This window comes from Corvus hawaiiensis, chromosome 2, assembly GCF_020740725.1.
Source record: "Corvus hawaiiensis isolate bCorHaw1 chromosome 2, bCorHaw1.pri.cur, whole genome shotgun sequence".
Lineage (NCBI taxonomy): Eukaryota > Metazoa > Chordata > Aves > Passeriformes > Corvidae > Corvus > Corvus hawaiiensis.
Window position 1 is genome coordinate 32,829,131 of NC_063214.1, and position 22,384 is coordinate 32,851,514.

General features: G+C 40.4%; 2 protein-coding genes across 2 annotated transcripts in view; both read right to left on the reverse strand.

Moving 5' to 3' along the window:
• The window catches only part of TULP3 (TUB like protein 3), a 32,419-nt gene extending 15,005 nt beyond the window's left edge, over positions 1 to 17,414 (reverse strand). The window contains exons 1-2 of the mRNA XM_048294760.1: positions 17,308 to 17,414; positions 4,048 to 4,099 (exon numbers count right to left, since the gene is read on the reverse strand). Coding sequence (XP_048150717.1) covers positions 4,048 to 4,099; positions 17,308 to 17,348 — 93 coding nt within the window. The 5' untranslated portion in view covers positions 17,349 to 17,414. The remainder of the gene's footprint in view (positions 1 to 4,047; positions 4,100 to 17,307) is intronic.
• A 218-nt stretch (positions 17,415 to 17,632) lies between these two features.
• RHNO1 (RAD9-HUS1-RAD1 interacting nuclear orphan 1) lies at positions 17,633 to 22,374 on the reverse strand. Its single transcript, XM_048294761.1, has 3 exons — positions 22,111 to 22,374; positions 20,623 to 20,891; positions 17,633 to 18,438 (listed from the first exon to the last, which is right to left on the reverse strand). Exons 2-3 carry the CDS (start codon positions 20,788 to 20,790, stop codon positions 17,788 to 17,790), a joined length of 819 nt encoding a protein of 272 aa, XP_048150718.1. The 5' UTR covers positions 20,791 to 20,891; positions 22,111 to 22,374; the 3' UTR covers positions 17,633 to 17,787.
• Positions 22,375 to 22,384: the final 10 nt, after the last annotated feature.

A 22,384-nucleotide genomic window follows, 5' to 3' on the forward strand; every position in this document is an offset into this window, starting at 1 on the left:
CAAACAATGTGCAAGCTCCTTACAGTAGATGCAGTTTATCCATGACTGCTGCTTAGGTACCTGAACACCCCTGAAAGTTGTTTTTGATGACAGAAACCATTTCTCCATCAAATTATTTTCAGTCTCAATGCACCCACCAGACAAACAATTCATCAGTACCAACAATTCAATCCACTTGAGACATAGACATCTTAGGAGCCCTTTCCTCTCCCATTATTCTTTTTCTCTTGTTGGCTCTTTCCTCTCCTATTAGTCTTTTTATCTCAAGTGAGATTAGTTTCTCAGGCAACCTCTCCCCAAGGAATTCCAACACAACTCAGCCCTTGATTCTTTATTCTGGTTTTTTTTTTTTACTTATCTAAAAGAAAAAAAAAAAAAACAAAAACCCAACCACCCAAAACCCAAACAAAACCTCAAATCCAACACACAATCAAACAAACAAACACAACAAAAAACTTGAAACAAAATTACTTTCTCTATTTAAATTCAGAATTACCCTTCGAAGAATGGACTGCAATACAGGTAGTGTGTGCTATTGCAGAATTATTTGCAAGGATTATCCTGCAGAGCAAAAATTACATAGAATTCCAAAGAGATTATCATACTGGTCTAGAATAAGAAAATAAAAATAAGCAGTAAATTTAAATTCTTAGAAGTTGCTAATTACGAATGTGTTTTCTAGGAAGGTAGTCAAACCTTTCAGAAGAATTTATATTGGTTTGTGTTGCTTATTTATTTTTTTAATTAATGCTGAGGAAAAGCAAAAAAATGTCACGATAAGTTTATAATTCTCCAAAAGAGAGAGGAAAAACAAGAATCAAAACATTATACTTAGAATAAGGATTTGAGAAAAATTGTTGTCAAGGCTTCTCTACTTGACAAATAGGCAAGAAAAAAGAAAAAAAAACCCCAAAAAACAAAACAACAAAAAACCCCTAACAACAGCAAAACAAAAAAACTAAAACCAGCAAAACAGACATACCCTAAAGGCAGTAAGAAAATAAGATAAATATACAGCTACTGTTAGAATGCAAAACTGAGTTTGGGATCAACATAGGATATAATAATTTCAATCATTATTTAGTGGATTATTCTATTAGATATGTTTTTTTAAAACATTTCACTGCTCACCAGCCTAAATTTTAATTATTATTATCATACATTGTGTTACATCAAACCAATCCAATAGGATCAGCTTATATTAAAACATAAAGTGTACTGCTGGTAGATGTGACTGAAATTCTTCCTTTCTTGAAAGGACCTCAGGATAACCAAAGTGACAAAACTTGATAGTAATTTAATTTTTCTTTAAAAGGCTTCTCTTTACTACTTTGCTTACTGAGATGCAAAAAATATCTGCAAGTCCACTGCAGGACAGCAAATAGTAGTTCATTTTCTCTCCATACGGTGGCAGAGCAGCCTGCCCTTCAGTACCATGTATTCCCGGCCATATTCCACTAAGGAAGTAGAAAAAGGAAACGGATTTTTGTTTCATTTTGTCTACTAATTAGCTTTTTCCTCCAGCTCTGTGTTACAGTAAAAATTCATGTAATATTACTACATAAAATGTAGATAATTCATGAACAGAACACACAATCCATTAAATAAGCAACAGATACTAATTATCGTGATTTGTTCAGGATTTTGTGAACTCCACACATTAAATACTTCCAGAAACACCACAGAAAACCGTAACATCAGAATATAGGATGACTAGAGGATCACAAAGCTCCTGTTCAAATGAGCTTTCAAAAAATCAGATGAGAATATCTAGTGGACTACTAAGACAAACTTAGTTTAGTGTTCTCTTTCTCCAGCTGTGATGGCAGGAAGATGATACACAGCAAAGTTCCAACCACTCCAGCTTTGACGGTGCAATCCTGCGCTATTTATTAGTTGGTATAGTCCTAACCCTAGTAGGCCATGCAGGATGGATCCTAGCTGTTCCAAGGGAGCATCCTCTCCTCTTCCAGCTGCCCCTGAGCTCATGCTGGGGCAGCAGTGACGATGCCAGTGACGGTGGCATCAGTGCAACTCCACGCCAAGAGTAACGCACCACACCAGGTGCATTCAGAGACACGCCAGGCTTCGTGCTCTCCCTGCACAGCGAGATGGCAGCATTGCACTCGGAGCTGCAGATGCCTCAGAAGACTCAAAAATCTTCCACTAATGAGGAAATAAGCACTGCCTGAGCAACCACATGCTCTTGCCTCAAGGAAAAGGCAGTAGTCCACGAGAAAAAAGCATCCTGGCAGGCACAGCTGGCCCACAGATGGATCTTGATGTCATGCACTATTATAAATAATATTTTACTGCAATTACAGTGTTTCCAAACCCATCATAAAGATGGATGCACAGGCATGTCTCTGCTATGGCTTACTACAGATTCTGTGTATGACCAGAGATTCTATACATGATCCTGCTGGATTAAAACATTTTGCATTTTTTTAGATTCCATTTCCTATAAATGTTTATGACTAATTAATCAAGCAGGGCATCAGCTACAACCAGCAGCAAGTCCATATTTGGTAGTGATTTCTTATTGACCTCTGTTTCTTCAGAAGGCACAGTACTATTCATGTAAAAGTAGACTTTAAAAGTTAATATTCACACCTAATTATAAAATCCTAAATTAGATACTGTTAGCACTTCTCAACAAATCTCATTTGCAAAGGGCAGGGTGTTAAAATATATTTAGTGAAATTTTCTAGCTGTTGCTTTTGCAGATGATTGCAATCTCAACCATATCCAAGAAAGATGGAAACAAATTAGCAAAAGGGAACTAATTATTCAAACTGACCTCTTCACGATGCAACTGACAGCTGCTCTGAGGGAATTCCACCCAGCCCAGAGGTTTTATTTTGGAGGAATAGCCATGCATCCCCATCGCAAGGCCTGACACTAAGCAAACACTGATTGCAGTACCCAGCACTAGGAGACAGTGATTATTACCAGCCTATGACCCAAGACCAGTCCTGAAACGGACCCTGAGGTTCGTCACCAAGCAGTCAGACCACCCTTAATTTTGGAACTTCTTACCAAATGGCATTTGACACTAAGTGCTCTTTTATAAATTATTTGAATTAATTCTATTTTTTAATAAATTGTTTGTTTGTTTGTTTCTAAACAAGTGTCACTTTCTAGTCTACAGATAAAGGACTATCCTATCTTCCACATATATAGCCAAAGACAAATTTTACCTCTTGACTCTGAAGTGTTTTAGGTAAGTGCCTATAGACCCAGATAATGTTGGTATTAAATTTAGTGTCTGAAGTCCGAGCTTGACAAACTCGGACTACAAATAATGCCCAAGTTCTTGTAAAGAGGTTTATTACCCACTGCAACAGTTCCCTGAAGACTGCTGTGTCTGGATTTAAAGATTGTCAGCTGAGAAAGCGCCTTCCTAAAAACTATAATTTGAACAAGATGAGTTAAATGCAAGACAGTGATCTGTGGTCCATGTGAAATGGCCAGCTAGAGAATCGTAACAGTCTCATATTTTCTAATCTATTTATAAGCATTTGAAATTTCACAGAGAAAAAAATATTAAGGATGGATACTTTATTGCTTTGAAGAACATGGTAATACAAGCATCCAGCAAACAGCATCTCAAAAACTGAGACCTATAGCCTAATAATTGACCCATGCTTGGCTGTAAATATTTTCATTGTAGGAAACAAAAAGAGGTCGAAAGAGGCTGGAAATCCTTCTCAACAAGAGTGTTAAAGAGATCATTCTATAGGTTGGTGAAACTGTTCCTTTGATGCCTAAAATGGGTAATTGCCTGCAGTCTTCCTGTCTATTGATTTATTCCTGCACTCTAGCGACTCAATCCCAATGGAATAAGAGAACATATGAAAAATAAATTTATCGAACACACCAAGTCTACAAGCCATGGCAAGGTTGACTTGAACTAACAAAAACTATGAAAATCTTCAAAGTTCTTTCAACCACCCATTTTTAGCACTTCACCCCCATTTCTCAAGTCTCTAGAGGGCTGTTTGATTTCCTATACTTATTTCTACTAGCTTCAGCACTATCATTTACCTGATTCTGTAGTTTCAGCTGTCGTAGTTTCATGCTTTCATCCTCAAAGATGCTGCGAAACCAAAATAGGCAAATTAATTAATTATTGCTATTAAACAGTTTGCATTACAAGAGCATAGGATATTCTCAGACAACAACTTCACCATCAAGTCTTAAAAATGACTATTACACATTACTTCCATCTCACAAGAAGACCAAGACACAAGGTATTAAAAATAAAACATACTTCACATTCTGTCATAAATAAGACTGAACTCTAGTTTAGTCCCCTTACTAAACCATTCTGGAAAGATTTTGAAAGCACCAAAGGCTTCATTACTGGTAGATGGATTACAAACCTCTGTTGAGGTGGGGCTAGGAGACAATTACACCTAAAGGCTTAAAGCAATTCAGATCGATTCAGTAAAGCCCCTGCTCCTTCATAGGATACCCGATTCTAAATTAACTCAGTTTTGTCCCGGAGTCAAACCTAAATCATTTTCTCTTCCTGCCAGACATTCTAGAACTACTGTTAATACCTGAGAGAATCTGTACTTACAACAGCTGACATTAATTCCTAAAGGTAAAAAAATAATGATTTCCCTATTTCAGTATTTTATAGATAACCTTCATAAGAACTCTAATTTTTTGTTCTAAGTTGTGTTCCATGTAGACTTCCTATTTCCTTTCGTATGATAATGAATTATTACATAAAATGCAATTTAGAGCAGTTAACCCCACAAAGGGGAAATGTTAATTGACTATTAAGCACATATTCTGATGACCACAGTTGTGCTCTTTCCTTCAAAACAGCTTTGACAAAGACCTCTCCGGAAGTGAGAAAGCACCAGGAAGAAGATACTTAATGTGGGAAACAGACAAACATTATATATTTTATTAATAGCATGCAGAAAAGCAGGGCAAGCCACAATTTCAATTTAAACAGGAGATTCTCTGGTCTAGGTATCCATAAATGTCCAATGACGTGAAGTCATGAGCTGGCAGCCAGTGCTGAATATAACCCTAACAAGGAAAACCAGAGATGGAGAGAGACAGACAGAGGAGAGGTGGGGTTTCTGCAAAACACATGCCATGGAAATTGGATTACAGCACACAGAGCTAAGGAGAGAAGAAAAGCCTCAGAGTCCCCTTACCCCCTAGCAAACCCACATTTGACTCAACTTCAGGCAAGCAGATGACAGATCAGAGGTCCTTAAAGACAGACTACCCCAGACAACACAGGCTCTGCTCTGGAAGGTTGAAATATGCAGAAAGAGTTCTGTATATACACATCATATATAACAACTTATGTACTCTAAAACTGACTAATTGTCCAACTAGGAGTATTTTAAAGCAAGTTATGACTGCCATTGCTTTTTTATTCCACAGTTTCCTTATTTCTATACTTTCTTTTCCTAATGCATTTGAAGTGTCACATAACAGGTCTAAGACCCTGAAAAACATCGTTTCTAAAAACTGATGTTACTCCTCACACAGGCCTGTAATACATAGTGTCTTGGATTCAAAGGCAATGGAGGGCCTAGAAAAGTTAGTGTCTTTCTTGAATATAGGTGCAGAGCCTTTGTGCATCCCCAAAGCAACAGTTACAGTAATGCAGTCATCTTCACTTGAAAACAGCCACAACTCAAGAAAGAAACAAGCAGAAGCACACCTACTACTACACATCTACTGAGTGCAGCACAATATACAACAGTTGTCACATGAAACTTCAGCATAAAAGGTGACATGCTTATTCTTTATAGCATAGGTGATGGAAAAGGCCATCTTTAGCAAAGTTTGAAAAACAACTGAAAGTTCCACTTAAAATATTCATGACCAAAAAAAAAAAAAAGAGAAAACAACAGGGAAGGGGAATATTCCTTTTCTTCTCATACACCTACTGACTTAAGAAATTGATGACATTTGTTAACCGCAATCGAGAGTTTGTTATAAAGCAATCTATGTATCTGCAATGAACAGCAGATTTACAGACAAGTTCTGAGGGACACCATAAAGGTGTCCTGTGTAGATACAAGCTGCTGTCAGTGGTTTTGTTGCTTTTCCTAACAGAAAATGTATCCCCAAACAATTTGAGTCTCTTCTTCAGAAAATCGAAAGAAATAAACAATACCACTTTAGGAAATAAGTTTACAGGGTTTCCGTTCTACCTGGAAGATGACAAAGTGCCAAAATGGTAGGACTCACATACATACCTTGTGGAAATCTTCAGTGAAAATTATTTACTTCGTATATTAAATTGCTTTCTACCCAGACTGAAATAAAGTTACATAATGTAACAGGAGCATAACACAGACTACACAGTGCTTCCACTCTGGCCACTTAAATGACACTCAAAGATTCTAACAGGGCACAGAGCTTGATTAAAGCAAAAAGACAACAAAGTGTTCTCTCTTACAATTTAAACACAGACCAAAATTGCCGAGTAGCAGGCAAAACAAAATGAAAGAAACCATCAATGCTTTCCATTTTAAAGTGCAAGGATTCACACAAGCAGTATAATAAAAAACTAAAGTCATGAGCAATGTGGCACTATAAATAGTAGCTTAAGAGCACCAATTTCACACTATTTTTATTAACTGCTCCTGCAACCTTTCTTCCAGCACTTCGTCATTATGAAAGTGTAACATAATAACCAGTCAGAAAAAAGCTTCCCACACTTCAAACCTTTTTCTACCCCCCACAGCAGGGCTGGCGTTATTACAACCTTTAACAGGAAAAGGCTACGCCAGAGTCCCTCCCACAGCTGACCACTAAGGAATGTAAGTGGTGTCCTAATCCAGCTGCAGGCTTCAAACAGGAATCCTTCTTCAGCTAGACTGACAAGACAGATCAGTGCTCTTTGGACATGCCCACACCAAACCATTGTGCTCTTTGCCTTGTTGTTCTGTTTGAAGGGTTTATATGCAATAATAAGAATTAAATATCCATCAGGAACAGGAAAAAGAAGCAGAATTTCCACAGCTACACCACCACAGCTCAAAACAGGGAAAAAATCCCAACCACCAAACCAGTTGCCCATTTACCTTTGATAAATAAGAACTGAAAATTTTCAAGCAGTCTGTAACAATGTCCTCTCCCCAACCACTGCAGCACGAGACCCTGCCCACAGACCCCACTGCTACACTTGCCAGAATCCACCTACAATCCAACTGGAGCTGCATTACAGGTAACAGACACATGCCACAGAGAAAGGAAAAATTACCCAGAACCTAACATACAAGGAAAGACTACTGATAATCCAGGATACAGAATAAAAATGAGAGTTGAAAAGCAACTATTTAATAAAACATGGCAAATGGCAAGACGCAAAGGGGTTCACAGATTTGACACAGAACAACATGGAGCAAAAAGTTTTATTTTCAACTGGTAGCATCTCAAATTCCTACTGAAATCAGAATCAGCCTGGTTTTCCTTTCATAATCAGAAATTAAAGTGTTGTAACAGGGGCATGCAACGAATTTATTATAAATGTATTTGGTCTTTCCTAACTATTTTCAGAATAGTAAACAACCACAATGAAGACATAACTCACTAATTATTTAACAGATATTCATATATGCAATTGCAGCTTCCTTTTTGTGTAGTTTATTTTCCTTTCTGTAAAAAAGGCACACTACATCTGTTGACAGTTCTTTCAGAATGGACATATTTTCCAATAACACTGAAATTTTGGCATTACAAACTGTGGATAGGCAGAGTTAACACTCTCATTGTTTTCATTGCAGCTTGTCTGTGTTCCTGAATATGCTGTACTTGAAAAAAAAAACCAAACCAACCAAAATACTTACGTTCTAAGCACTTGGCAATAATTACCATTGAATCAGCCAAACACAAACTCACAGTATAATCCAACTCTGAGAATAATGAAAAACCCTGATATTAAAGCAGAACGTAGAAAAGCAATCCACCAGCCTGAAAATGTTCTTCCATTCTGCCCAAGGTCCACACAAGAGAAAGGACTCTGAAGAATTTGTTCAGCAGAAAGCTGAACAAATTGCCCAAGGACTGGAAAGTGCACCTCTTAGCAAGATTTCAATGCATTCTACAGTTTATTCAAGACAAAATCAATGCACTCCACTGTATTACATGGATTTGAGGGTACAAATGACATTGATGAGAGAGAAGACAATAAAATCCAGACATAAATAACTGAAGCTAAACAAATTCAGACTGCAAATAATTTTTTTATTTAACACTGTGACTAATTAACCATTAGGATAACTCATGGAGCTGTGGATTTTCAACAGCAAACAGCAGGTTCTAATCAAGCTTGAATATTATTTTATGTTAAAAGTTGTTGTTGTAGACTAAGGCTATGGTTTACCTCCTATTTCAGGCATGGTTATCCCAGATGGGAAAGCTAAGCATTCTTCTTTCAAGTTATTTCAATTAAATCCCCTTTATATACTGACTATTGAAGCTAAAAGGAGGCAAAAAAATAAAAAAAAGATTGTCTTTATCATGGACTAGTTTTGAAAGGAATTGACTGGCTGCAGTTGTGAACGAGAGGCAATAAGCAGAGAAAGGAAGAAAAGCCACAGGAAAGAGCAGCCTGTAGAGACAAAATGTTCTGCATGACTGAGAATTTACTGGAAAGACAGATTTGAAATACATTAAACAAAGAAAAACACCATGATAGTTTTCCCTGCATTCAACAAAATGTACATTCTTCATATTCCACTATAGAAATACTGTACTCAGTTTCTCCTCCTAAACAAACAACGTAGCAAAGCCTTGAAGACTTAAAACTTTCCCAGATAAGCCAAATCTATCCTGCAATTCAATTAGCTGAAGGTTTGGTAAAGAAAAAGTAAGGTTGGCTGCCTCTTTCAGGAGGAAGGTCAGACTAGCTGCCAGAAACAGACCCCACTCCAACCTTAAATGAAAATCTGACCCAAGAGAAGGAAAGATAGGGCAAAACAAGCTAAGTATCTTTATAGCACATACCAGCACTCTATATGCACTCAAATCTTGGTGAGAAAAACTTAGGAAATTTTACCTGTTTGTGCACAGCTCTAGGGAAGGTATTAAAGTTTCAGATCGTCCATAGTTGGGCAGAGAGATTCAGGGAAAGTGTTCAGCAGAAACTTCCAGGTCATTTTAAAGTGAACTAGATCTTGAGTTTACTGTGCCTTGTTGCAAACAAGCTTGATAATTTTGTATCAGTCTGACGAAGAAATCCTTTTAATAAACAGTCTTTTGATACTAGTGGGAATATGAACCTATATATTAATAATCAAGATCCTTAAATTTTTAATTGTTTCCATTGCTCTACTTTTTTTAAACGAGTTTCAAGGCACAATAACATCATTTTGGTCCACAAATTTTCCCAACTTTCCAATATCTCATGTTCCATTTCTCACTCTACAGAGGACTGCTTCCATTAAGAGTCTTACAAAGCTCATGTAATTCCTTTTTCCTTTGGAGGACAGTTTATTAATGTGGTAGCAGCAGTTATGCCTCTCAGCAATACTCTCAGAACTTAAAAATGAGGGAATGGGAAGAATGTGGCTTGCGGCCCACATCTTCATCCACTAGATTTTATTTTTAGCTGTAGAAGTGCAAGTAAAAGCAACTTCAGTAAGAAACGTGGAGTCAGCTGGTGTGAAAGTGTTTTCAAACTCTCAAGCCTCCAAAAACTTTCTTGGGGATTATTCTCATCTGAACTACAGCTATGAAAGAAAACAGAAGCTGTAGAAAAGACATTAGTTGAAGGATTCTTATCTTTTAAAAGATATATTCCAAACAAAAATTGCAATACTGTCTCTGGAAACTGGTTGAGGAACAAAATTTATCTGTAATGCACCTTCCAGTCCACAAAAGGGCAGAGTCCTGACACAGCTATAATTGCACATTTTTGGGAAAATGCATAGCATACCATCCAAAAGAGTGAAGATTACCAAATTTTTCTGCCTTCCCCAAGACAGAAGAGTGGGGGGTTTTGGCAAACACAGGATATTCTTTCCTTCATAATTCATTAGCAGTAAGTCTTCTAAAAGTAAACTGATCTGCTGCAAGTTAGCCATAAAATGCCACACCTATTTCTAAGCAACACAGCTGAAGTTGCATCACCATTTTGTTAAATTATTTTCAAGCAGCTGATACTTCAGTAAGGGCAAGTTTTAGTGCATCTGCCTTTTTTACAGAAAGAATCCTCTCCCAGTGAAATCAGTTTGACCTTTGATCCCTCCCCACCCCAAGAAACACTAATGCCAATAGAATACTGTTTTGAGAAAGGGTTCACAAAATTTATTTGGGAAATTTTTCACGTACTGAACATATTATGAGAACAACAAGATGGAAAGAGTGAACACCTAGTTTCGGAAGCAATTCTGAATGAGTGAATAAAAGACTGTCTTGATTTGCTTTAGTATAGAAACTGTGTCCCACATAATACAGATTGAATAAGATTTATCTCAGAATATTTGAAAATAGGTATAAAATGAACCAATAAGAACAATAAACTCAACTGCCAGACCAGTGTGGATTGAGGGAGCATCTAGAGACAAGCATTGATATCTGTATGTCCTACTTCAATTCAAAATAAACCTGCATCCTCTAGGCACTACATATTCCTGCCTGTAACTTGTACCAACTACCTGAACAATTTACAACTTAAAGATCAATTTACAATTTTAAAAAGATCCTAAAGAAACAAAATGCAAGCTAATCCTTTAAAACTTCTGCTTCTACCTGCCGTCGGGCTTAAAAATGGAATTTTAATGTGAAATTATCAGATACTTTTCTTTACAGCCACATAGATCAGAAGCATATTAAAAAATAACCCAAATCAAAACACCCACCATCTGCCCTTCCCCACCCCTCCCCCAAAAAAATCCCTGAAAAAGTTGGTGCTCTGAAGAATATATGTATATTCTTTTTGTGTATCTATATGTATATGGATATGTTTCACCTGTATTGTGGCAAAACAGCTGCCCCAAAAACGTGTAGCAACAGGAATAATGTGCTGAAGAAAGGAATTTGAGGGGCACACGCTACAAACATTCTTTTGTTATAAAACATTAACAGGTCACTAATTATTTTTGTTGGCTAAACCCACACAAGGAGTGAATTTAATCCAAGCCTATCCTTGCAGCACTATGTTTTCCATACTTGCATCCATTTTGGGGTGACTGTTCACATGCCAAACGTAACTAGGTAAACAATGATGCAGTTTAGTACTGACTGACCACAGCCAAGTCAATGGAGAAAAGAGGATTTATCAGTGCAGGTGACACAAGTTTCTCTTTTCTTTACAGTACTTGTTCCAGTGATTTTGTAAGGTAAAATGGAACTGTGCAGGCAAGGTAAAATGACCACTCAAAGATCACACCTGTCTTCAGTTTCAAAATGGTATCTGTGGAAGCACAAAACCAACCCCTGTATAAAATTACCATCTCAGAAGTGCAGTGGGACATACTCTGCACTATTACACACCCGCACAAACACACCCCCAACAAGGAAGAATTAATATTCAGGTGGATTAAACAGGAACCTGCTAGTAAAGCGACAGCATATGGGAAACAAAAGGTCCCTAGGAGAAAAGCTGAATTATGGTTAAACAAAGAATAAAGCATATGCTGCTTGTTGAGATTCATTTTTCAGAAATTGATTCAGATTGTCTTGCTGGACAACAAGTTTACGATGAGCCGGCAATTCACCCTCTTAAGGCCAACAGCACCCTGGCCTGCATTAGGGACAGCACTGTCAGCAGGTTGAGGGAGGTGACACCACCCCTCTTCTGGTGAAGCCACACATGAGGTGCTGTGTCCAGTTCTGGGCTCCTGGGAGCAAGAAAGATATGGACATACTGCAGCAAAACCATCAAAGGCCCACAAAGGCGATTAAGGGACCAGAGTATCTTGTACATGAGGTGAGGCTGAGAGAACTGGGCCTGGAGAAGTGAAGACTCAGGAGGTAACTTATCCATGTGTATAAATACCTGATGGAAGGGTGTAAAGCAAATAAAGCCAGCAGTACTTACTGACAGGGCAAGAGGTGATGGACACAAACATGAAATTCTACCCAGCATCAAGAAAAAGTTTTCCTGACAAAGTAGTCAAACACTGGAACAGGTTGCTCAGGAAGATTGTAGAGTCTCCCTCTTTGGAGATACTCAAAACACAACTGGACATCATTCTGTGCAATCTGCTCCAGCCAACCCTGCTTAAGCAGTGGGGTTGCTCCAGATCATCTCAAGAAGCCCCTTCCAGCGTCTGTGATTGTGTCTGGTTGGGTTCTAGAGATCACAAGTTTAGATCTCGAGTCTGAGAGCACAACTAGATGACAATAAAGAATACAGACTGTTACAAGAAACTGCAACAGGAATAAAAGCATGATGAAAAGGTTACATACTGAGCTCAGAACTATTTTGACTACTGTATTGCTTAGCGTTTTACACACCATTCAAAAAGTGACTTAACAAGTACCAAAGATTAGCTCCTCTTACTTGGAACAAGGGAACAGAAAGTTGGAACGTGGAAGATAAATCAGCACTCTCTGAACAGAAGCTAGTATGACTTCTACTCAGACCATAAAGAAGAGTGCAAACAAAAGCCTGTGTCATTCTCTGCTACACTTCACTGGGAGAACAGAAAGGAGATTCTTGTTTTCCTTAGCCAGAAGTCTCAAATAAATTCATTTCTGCAAACCTAAAGCAAAAGGAGTATTCTTCTCCTGAAAGGAAGGCCAAGAGAAGGCAGAAATCCACACAAGCCATTAACCATCAAAGCCATCGATGCTGGGAGGGTGGCACAGAGGATTACAACCATAAGAATACACACACAAACTTATCTTTAAGTGTGTAGCCAAACAGGGGGTTTCAACTGGGTTTTTACTATAATTCTTTCAAGAAAAGGCAGACAAGGAACCCTCTGTCAGGCATATTCCTTCAAGAGTTCACAGCTGGTGACTCCATGACTCAGGACTTTTCAGCTCCTAATCACCACTGCAACTGCAGAGCAGTGTGCTTCAGGCTTTTTCAGGTGAACCTAATGAAACCGAGGTTTCTGCTATGGAAAAGAAAGAGAAATTTATTCCACAAGCAGAACCTCCCCTTTCTATTTAATGTTCTCTCAAACACCTCTGCCCAATAAAAGAGGAAAGCAAGATCCCCAGGGGGTTGGAATTCTGTCTCCTGTGATCTTCTGTTTGTGAATTACTAAACCTTGCCTGTCACTTTTGTTGATGTTGTACCCCATTACAACATGAAACCAGTGAAGTGTAGAGCAGCCACTACTCTCTCCTAGCAACAAAGTCAGCAGTTAAATAGAACATGCTATGCTTAACCCAGACCAGGTAACAAAACTCAAAGTTCCCTGAAAACCAGTGCATCACACTTATAAATTACACACATATGAATTACTCATCTTATAGTATTTCAAAGTAAAAATAGGGAAAGGAACATTAAATTTTCTGAACTGACACACTAGAACTGATTGTGGACCTTTATTCCCAGTCCAGTTTTTTAATTTCAGAAAAATTGAAAGGGAAAGCCATTAAAGAGAAACAGCAAAATGTCATTTTGATCTCAAACTAGGTGACTCGACAAGATATCACCGCTAGATTTTAGTTCTTGTTCTTTTTTTGCCTCAGATACCACATGAGAATGCAAAGTCAGAAAGGAACATAGAAGCACCCAGACTCCTATAGCAAGAACACAGGCAGTTAAGAGTTCAAACATCCCACAGAATATGTTTTAAAGAGCACTAAGAGTTGGCATAAATGTTCTTGCAGCAGTCTAAGGCAACATCTCCAGGCATTATCAGCAAATCCACTTAGAAGATAATTCATCCCACGACCCCAGTTGCAACACAGTTTTATTTTGGAGATCACTCAGCTGTGCCTCAGTGACAAAACAAGTCTGGAGCTATCCCAATGCAAGGCTGGTTGCAGGAAGTTTTCACACATACAAAGCCATAATTATGTTAAGTCAGCGCATTTGTCCCTCCTACAAAAGCCACACCAACGGTGATTTAAAAAAAAAAAAAAAAAGCAGAAGAGAAAAATAATGGCTCTCTATAAAAAAATGGGTCCCCATTAACCTAAATTCTAGACGATCAGAGATGGGAAAAGAACTTACTAGAAACTAAAGAGATAATTCAAACAAGGTTCAACTATAAGATACCTCTTTGCAATTGCTGTTACCAAGTGAATCTCAAATTGTATCTGAAAATTTTAGTCACACATTGTTGCCTTTTCTCGTGCCACTGCTGTCTACATCACAGGAAGTGAGGTGACTCCTTCATTCACATTAACAGCAGCAGCATCGAATTGCAAAAGGTTTTCTTTTCGCTTGAATCTGTACTCCGAGGAGTACGTATCAACGACACTTATAAAATATTTACAGGTTTATCTCACTTCAGACAGATATCTTCATTATAATGTTTAGAGCTGGAAGAGGTGAAGCAAACAGGATATTAAGCCAATTCTCTTTCATCTAAGGATAAGATTTGCAGAATTTTAAGTCCTGGAATTTAACAAATGTTTGTAATTTTAAGATGGTCACTGGCAGCTAAATAAAAATACCCAAGGACTAACAGAGATGCTGAGAGGCTTTCAAAAGGAATTTTAAACTTCTGTCTTCTCTGGTTTACAAGTATAGCTAAAATAATTAGCAAAATATTTTGTCTTTTTTCTCCTCAAAATCATAATTATGGTGCATCTATACAAAACACTCAAGCCCAACAGGCACAGGAGATTCCTGACAACCTCAACTGCACTTAGGTTTTTGAAATGTGGAAAGAGCTTTTGGCTGGACAACAATAATACTTTTGAAACTAGTTTTCAACTTTTCTTAATCCGTGGGCTCTTAATATTTTGAAAATGGAGCTTATTGGCAACAGGCTGGTTTTTTTCATTAACTTCTGGAGACACTGAGGAAGCATCACAGAGTTCCTGAGTTCACAAACTGAAAGCCACTAACTGATACATCTCAAGGAAGCACCAAAATGATGGCAGGACTGCCATACTTGACATCCAGTTTTGTAGTGTCTGTAGATCTCAGTCAAGATTTTCACCTCCTGAAAATTATGTTCTTTTTACATGACATCTGCAAGTCAGCAGCTGAAGCACATTTGGAATGCAGCATGTGGGAAGCTTTAAGTATTCCTGTATCCTGTGTGATTAGTGTGCAAAAGTGCAAAGTCCATTGGTCTCCAAGATTCTAAAATACATACTACCATAAGAAACAAATTTCCTCCAGACTATTTTAAAAGCTTACAATAATTTAGAATTACTTTTGTCTGAATGTTTCTACTGTATTCAACATTCATAATTTCATGCTAAGTCTCCAAATGGACCAAATAAGAGAGACGGCATAGCACTTATCAAAACAATGAAATAGCACTATCAAGCTCACAGTTTTCTAAAACATTAAGACAGTTATGCCATGTCTACCTGAAAGTCAAACTTTAAAATGAAGTTGAGCAATTTCAGTTGCAGCCACCTCCAATGGAAGAAACTCTAATACAACACCGTATTTGCAAGACTCAGCCTGTAGATGGCCTAAATCCAAGACCTCTGCTGTCTATCCATCATCATGTATCACACAGCACACTTACAAAACAATATGCATTAATTTTTGACTGGTAATATTCACCTCTGTCCATCAGAAATAAAATACTTTCAATATCTTTACGTGTGTTTTTCACATTGCTCAATAGCAAAGGCATTCCAGCCCTGGGGGCAAAGAATGGCAAAAAAAAAAAAAAAAAATGCTGCCAACCAGTTCTCAGGTACAGCTTTGTTAAGCTTTACCCGTAGTATCTTCATTGCCATGAAGTGCCAGTTATTATGTATCACATTTACCTTTCCTATAAAATCCACTGTTTGGACAACTGACAATTATTTCACCAAACAAGAGTTCTAGTAACCAGATTAGTGACTTCTGGATAATTTTACTATTTTCATCTCAGAAAAAGAAGAACCTTCCTAAGAATACAGACATTTGGCTTCCTCAAATGTATTACAGTGCTGATGAATACTCCAAGTTCAGAGTCAGACTCCTAAAAATAACAAGCCTTACAGATCTATTTTAAAACAATGTACTTTTCTTTAGGCTCATGTATTCCAGTTTTCTTACTTTAACCATAGGGACTAAGAAAGCTAAAGAAATGGATGTTTCTTTAATAAACCGGGATGAGAGGGAAGCTGCTATCACGTGAACTGCCATGATTGATAGCCTGTTTCTGTGGGGCACCCATAAAAGTACACAAGACAAGTTTCTTAGCAGAAAGAAATTATGCCCGTAGAATTGTTATCAGAAAAGCAGCATTATTTCCTGTACTGTCAACTCTGTCAAACTTAAACGTCTACTGTGCAGGGAAATTTACATGTATCTGGACATAATTTCCTTAAAAATTGTTTCCAGAACTGCTAGACAACCCAAGGTCTTTCAAGTCTGAATAAAGAAGTAATCTAATGTTCCAAAGCATACTGGGTGGACCCAAGCAATTACAGGACTCTTTCTAACTCCATTGATGCTTTACATCCTCAAATTACCAAATGTAATAACGTATGTAATAAATAAATACTGTTTCCCTTCTACACTGTGTTCATTATAATTCAAGTTTAGATTCTCTCCTTACTCACTTTACTTCTCCCTATCCAAACATCAGAGGCACAAAAGATAGGTTTTCCTGAGTTTTTTTGCAATCACGCTAATTCTGCCAAACCCTGTTTTCTCTGCTTGCCTGTATACTCACATTTAATTTTAAATAATTTCTATTTTGAGCTACTTAAGTGCCACCAGCATAAAGTCTTTCCAAAACCTCTTCTCCATAGTTCACAGCTGTTCTCCCTATTACATCAGTTGAGTTCACTTAGGTTATTCCTCCTTTTTTCTTGCAAAGGCACACCGAGAGCGGTGAGGATATACCCAGAGAGCTTCATTAGGAGGAGCAGAGGGGCTGAATTACACCGCGAAAACGCTTCACAGCAGCGCCTAGAAATCAAGAGTGGACCGAGACACCACAAAACCGGTTTAATCTACAAGTATTTAGATGATGCACGCCAACGCTGAGGAGTGAAGCACATAAAACACACCCGCGCATAAAAGAGCAGCACGGCTGTCGCCCGCGTGCGGGACGCGGGTGTTACCGAAGCAGCACCGACCCGCGTGGCCGCTGCCGTGCGGCTCCGCCCGCCCGGGCCCCGCTGCGGCCGCTCATCCCAGCATCGGGCGCTGCTACAACGCGAGGCAGCCCCTGCCCAGGCCGTTTTGCTCCCGCGGACGCCGCCGCCGCCCCGAGCCCCCCTCACCTGTGGGCGGCGGGACAGCCCGGTCCCCCCGCTCCGTCCATCGCGGCCCCGCCGTTGCTATGGGCCCCCGCCTGCCGCTGCCCTTAGCAACAGCGCGCGGCACTGAGGCGCGCCGCCATTGGCCGGGGTCGCGAGCACGCCGCCCGCCGATTGGCCGCGGCGCCGCGCACGCGCACCGGAACACAACGGCCGCCCGCCGTCGCTCCCCGCGGGAGCCGCCCGCCGGGAGCGGGGAACGGGCCTGGCGAGAACCACGTGGGGCACAAAGCCCTTTCCATAGACACTTCCCCAGGGAGCACCGCCACAAAAGACCCCCCCCGCCGTCAAGACCCTCCCCCGCGCCCGCCCCGGGGTTTCACGGAGGCTCTGCCAGGCGCAGTAGCGGGCCTAGCTAAAATCACGTCCCCTGTTCAGCCCCCGAAGCGACATCGTCTGTTCGGGCGTGTCCTTGCACGCAGCAGAACGGCTGCTCCCGCCAGGTCAGGCGTGGGCCTGTCTCCTTGAGAGCTCGATGTTTGCTTTCACCAGAATATCAGCAGCGCTCAGTTTCCCTTGCTGCCGCAGGTACTTCATTATGTGAGGCCGCCGTCTCCAGGTGACCTTTATTCCATACTCGTGCTCGGGAGTATCAGTGACCAGTACTGCTGCCGACTCCCGTCTCCCACAGGGCTCAATACCAAACGCCAGCTCTTTTTCTGGATGCCAGGCGTGACTACTTTGTGACAGAGTGTTGCTGCATCTCCCATTCCTTGGGGAAGGAGCCTGTGCAGCCTCTGCATCTGGTGGACTAAGGACTTCTTGCTCCACAGGCTGGGGAGCAGGCTCTCCACAGTTATCTGGACTCTTCACCTCGATGCTGGCGTTTGCTGCTGTCCCTTTCTTAGGCTGGTTGTGAGAGCATTGTGCATTCTTTCTCAGGCGATTTGGATCATCCAGCTGAGGTACTGCATGTCCTGATGGATTCTCAAAAGTTAAAGGAGGAAATCTGCAGGCTACAGCTCCTCGACAAGCTCCTCCTGCATGAAATGAACTGTGGTTGGCATCATGATTATAGGGCTTGTGAGGACCACGATGCTTCTTCTGGCATGCTTTCAACACCACTGACTTAGTTGTGTCAAATTGTGGGCACACCTGAAGGGAAAGACATAATAATAAGATAAAAACCCAACCCTTTCCTCCAGACAAGTAATGCCTACCTGATTCTACTTCCCCACCATTTTTCACTGTGTTCATTGGGTAATCTGTTCTGCAGCGAAGCAAATGAGTCACTGACAAAGTTATCTACTATGCAAGAGATACCTCTGAGCTTCAACATCGTGTTCTGCGACTCTTCTCTGGAAAGTCGTTGGGGTGCAAGTGAGCTATTCTCTAGCAACTCATAAAGAACTCAAGATTTGGGTTTTAAAGGAAATCTAAGTGGTGTCTACTCCTGGAACCCCTGCAGATTTAAGAAAGTTCAGAATGGATCCTTCTTCTTTCTGTGTCTTAGCATAATTCAAATAGATTCAATGAACTAAATCCTCAGCCTCCCTAAAGAAGTACAGGCTGAACTGAGAGAGCAGCATGAAATGATTAAAGAATGTCCACTTAGCTCAATCCCCTTAGATTATGTTAATATGGTGTTCAAAATCTTCCCCCAAAACAGCTTTGTTTCAAAACATAGTTAATTTCTGCATTCTGGAGTAACAGATCACCCCAAACCCACTTCTACAATCAACTTTCTGTAATAGAGATGGTCCAAGCTCAACAGTCTGTATTTCTTTGAATGATTCTGGACTCTTACTCAAACCCTGGAAATCCTTTTATTACAATGTTCTTTGTCTTCCTGGTTATCAACAAAAGAGTCAGACTCCATTTCAGATTCCAGTTTGCTTTTCCCAAGAGCAGACCAAACTCAGTTCTTGCTTCGGTAACTACAGATCTCCTTCAGCATTCCTAAGTTACTACCTAGTTCCTCAAAAAACTGAGTACAATTTAACTAAGGATGGCGATTGGCTGCTGTCAGCTGAACTGTTTGAATGCAAAGCCTTTGTGCAGGAAAAGAGAAGTGATTCTGTAATAACTGTATCCTGGCACATACCTAACATACTCCCTGGTTTTAAGGATATGGCTTCCTAGCTTCAGAGAACATGTAGGGTAGGTTTTACCTATGTGGGAACCTAGCAGTGGAAAAGGTGTGAAGAGGTTAGATAATGCCAAAAAGAGAGGAGCAGAAAATCAGTTTCCACTGAAGGAAGTTGACAGACACTCTGCAGAGGATGCCTCCAGAAGTTACAAACCTACCACAGTTTCCAAATTGAAAAATATCTAACAGTTTCAGTGCTGGTAGCTTCAAAAAAATTTTAGAATCATTGTATTTTTGGAATCAAAGAGCTACCAGTGTGGATGTTTCCACCTCTTCCAAGCAAAAAGAATGCTTATTCACAGCAGTTATTTTACTTAGTGATTAAGAAACTATAGAGCGAACTGCCTCAAGCATGTGGGGGAAAAAAAAAAAAAGAGGAAAAAATTGAAGATATTCTACTTCAAGGTTAAGACATCACAAAAATACCTCCAGGTCAACAGGAACAAAGGAATGTTTCATGCAGGTTTGAAACCACACTTCCTGAGCTTGCTTTGTGAAGAGCAGAGTCAAGCAGCAATAATGTTTAAACAGAGCTCCCCTAGGTGATGACTGCTGTTGTATAGGAACAGGCTGTCTTTGCTGCAGCTGTTTGCTTTAAAAAAATAAATCTTTACATTACACAACATAAGGAGGATTTTAGGACACTGCAAACAGAAAAGGAACCCATCAGAAGATTGGTATGGAGAGAAACTATTCAAAACACAGAGAATGGAAAAGAGGGCAGGTTAGAACAAATAATTCTGAAATGAAAACCTATGTTCTCTAAATTTAGCAGTGTCAGACTTAAACAATGCACCCAGTACTTTAACATGTAACATTTAGAGTTCAGCAGTTATTTCAAACAGCAAGCCAATAAGAAAAATCTCCCCTAATGTTTATTACGTGCAGGGTTTTCAGTTGCCTAGGAAAACAGTGATTTCCTGATGGGAATTATTTTTCTAGAAGACAAACAGTCATCAACCAGTACAGACTGCCCACAGTTCATGTCTTCAAATAACCAAGACCTTAGTACTTGTTCTTAGAATGTGAAGCAACTCAAGCACTTATTTATGCTTTAGGCTGATACAGGGAATTCAGGTCTGCACTACTGATTTTCCATATCCAGAACAGGTAACTTTCTGTTAGGACGTTCAGGAGAAACTTGAAACCTGTTGCCGTGAGACGCTGGAGAAAAGATAATTTATACCAACCCAGGCAGCAGAGGTGTTCTGGTCCACAGGTTTTGTAGGCACACGTCTGGGATTCTCGGCCAAATGCAGTGGAGTTTCATAACAATGGATGGGTCCTGCCCGTGGCCTCTCAAGGAAAACCAGCTCTGCCTTCCTGGCCTTGTAGGTACACTTCTTCTTCGGAGGCATCAAAAGGTGTGGTAAAACTACTTAGAAACCTCATGATGCTTGTTGGAGCCAATTGAAGAAAGAAGGAAGCACCCCGAGGAGATGCTAAAGTGCTCTCGAATCTGTAGAAGGCAAACAAATGGATTTGAAGACAGACTTGTTTGGAAATCTCAGATCTAGCCTTTAACAAAGGCAAAACATTTATGCAACAGCACACTGTACACATCTCAAGGCAGATTTTTTCCCAACAGTAGTTCTTGAACCTTTTGTCAGTTTTCAGGTAGATTTAGAAATGCACTGCAGGAATGGGAGCAGCTGACCTCCTGATCCAGCTATATCAAGTCAGCTATCAAAAGAAAAAAAAACCAAAAAAACTTATTTTCTTTTTTTTAATTCGCTGTGGTTTGTAATGCCAAGAAGATACTATCAGGCCAATATAATCAGAACTCTTTCCCTTTCTAGTTGCTAACTACTTATACTTTTTAACTTCAAGAAATTTTGGTTTTTTCTTTGTTACAGAACAGAGTTGACATCTCCCTCCTGTATTCTACAGATCTTGCATGATTTGTTTGTTTGACCTAATGGATACGTTTGAATTGAAGTAACATTGTATTTAATTTTCCATTGGAAAACAAATCACAGAATCAATTAGGTTGGAAAAGACCCCTGAGATCAAGTCCAACCTATGGCCGAACACCACCATGGCAGCTAGACCATGGCACTAAGTGCTGCATCCAGTCTTTCCTTAAACACCTTCAGGGACAGTGACTCCACCTCCCTGGGCAGCCCATTCCAATGTCTGTCTTCCCGTGAAGAAGTTCTTCCTAATGCCCAACCTAAACCTCCCCTGGTGCAGCTTAAGACCATGTCCCTTTGTTCCATCACTAGGTGCCTGAGAGAAGAGATCAGCCCCGACCTCCCTACAACCTCCTTTCAGGCAATTGTAGAGAGCAATAAGGTCTCCCTTGAGCCTCCTTTTCTCCAGGCTGAACACCCCCAGCTCCCTCAGCTGCTCCTCTTAGGACTTGTGCTCCAGACCAGCTCTGTTGTCCTTCTCTGGACCCACTCCAGCACCTCAATGTTCTTTCTGAAGTGAAGGGCCCGGAACTGGACACAGCACTCAAGTGTCTCACCAGTGCTGAGTACAGAGGAACGATCACTGCCCTGGTCCTGCTGGCCACACTATTGCTGATACAGGCCAGGATGGTACTGGCCTTCTTGGCCACCTGGGCACAACTAGCTCAATTCACCCAACCTGACTTATCACAGATTAGCACAGACAAGGAAATTTGAGAACATTTTATGAGAAACGTGTGAGACTGCAACAGCCTTACTGCTTACCTAAGTCGCAGCGTGTTCAGTCCCTCCTAGTCCGGTGCAGCCGTGACACACACGTTAAACGGTAAAACTCCGTAGCTCTTTACCAGGAGTCAGCGCAATACCGGCGGCCCAGGCGCACGGCAGGGCTCCCAGCCACGGGCGGCATGGCTGAAGGACGCTCCCGGCAGTGCCGCAGCCGGGCGGGAGCGGCTCTCCCGGGACGGGGACGGAGCGGGCGGGACAACGCGATCCCAGCAGCGGCCCCGGCTCCGTCCCGTCCGCGCATCCGTATCCC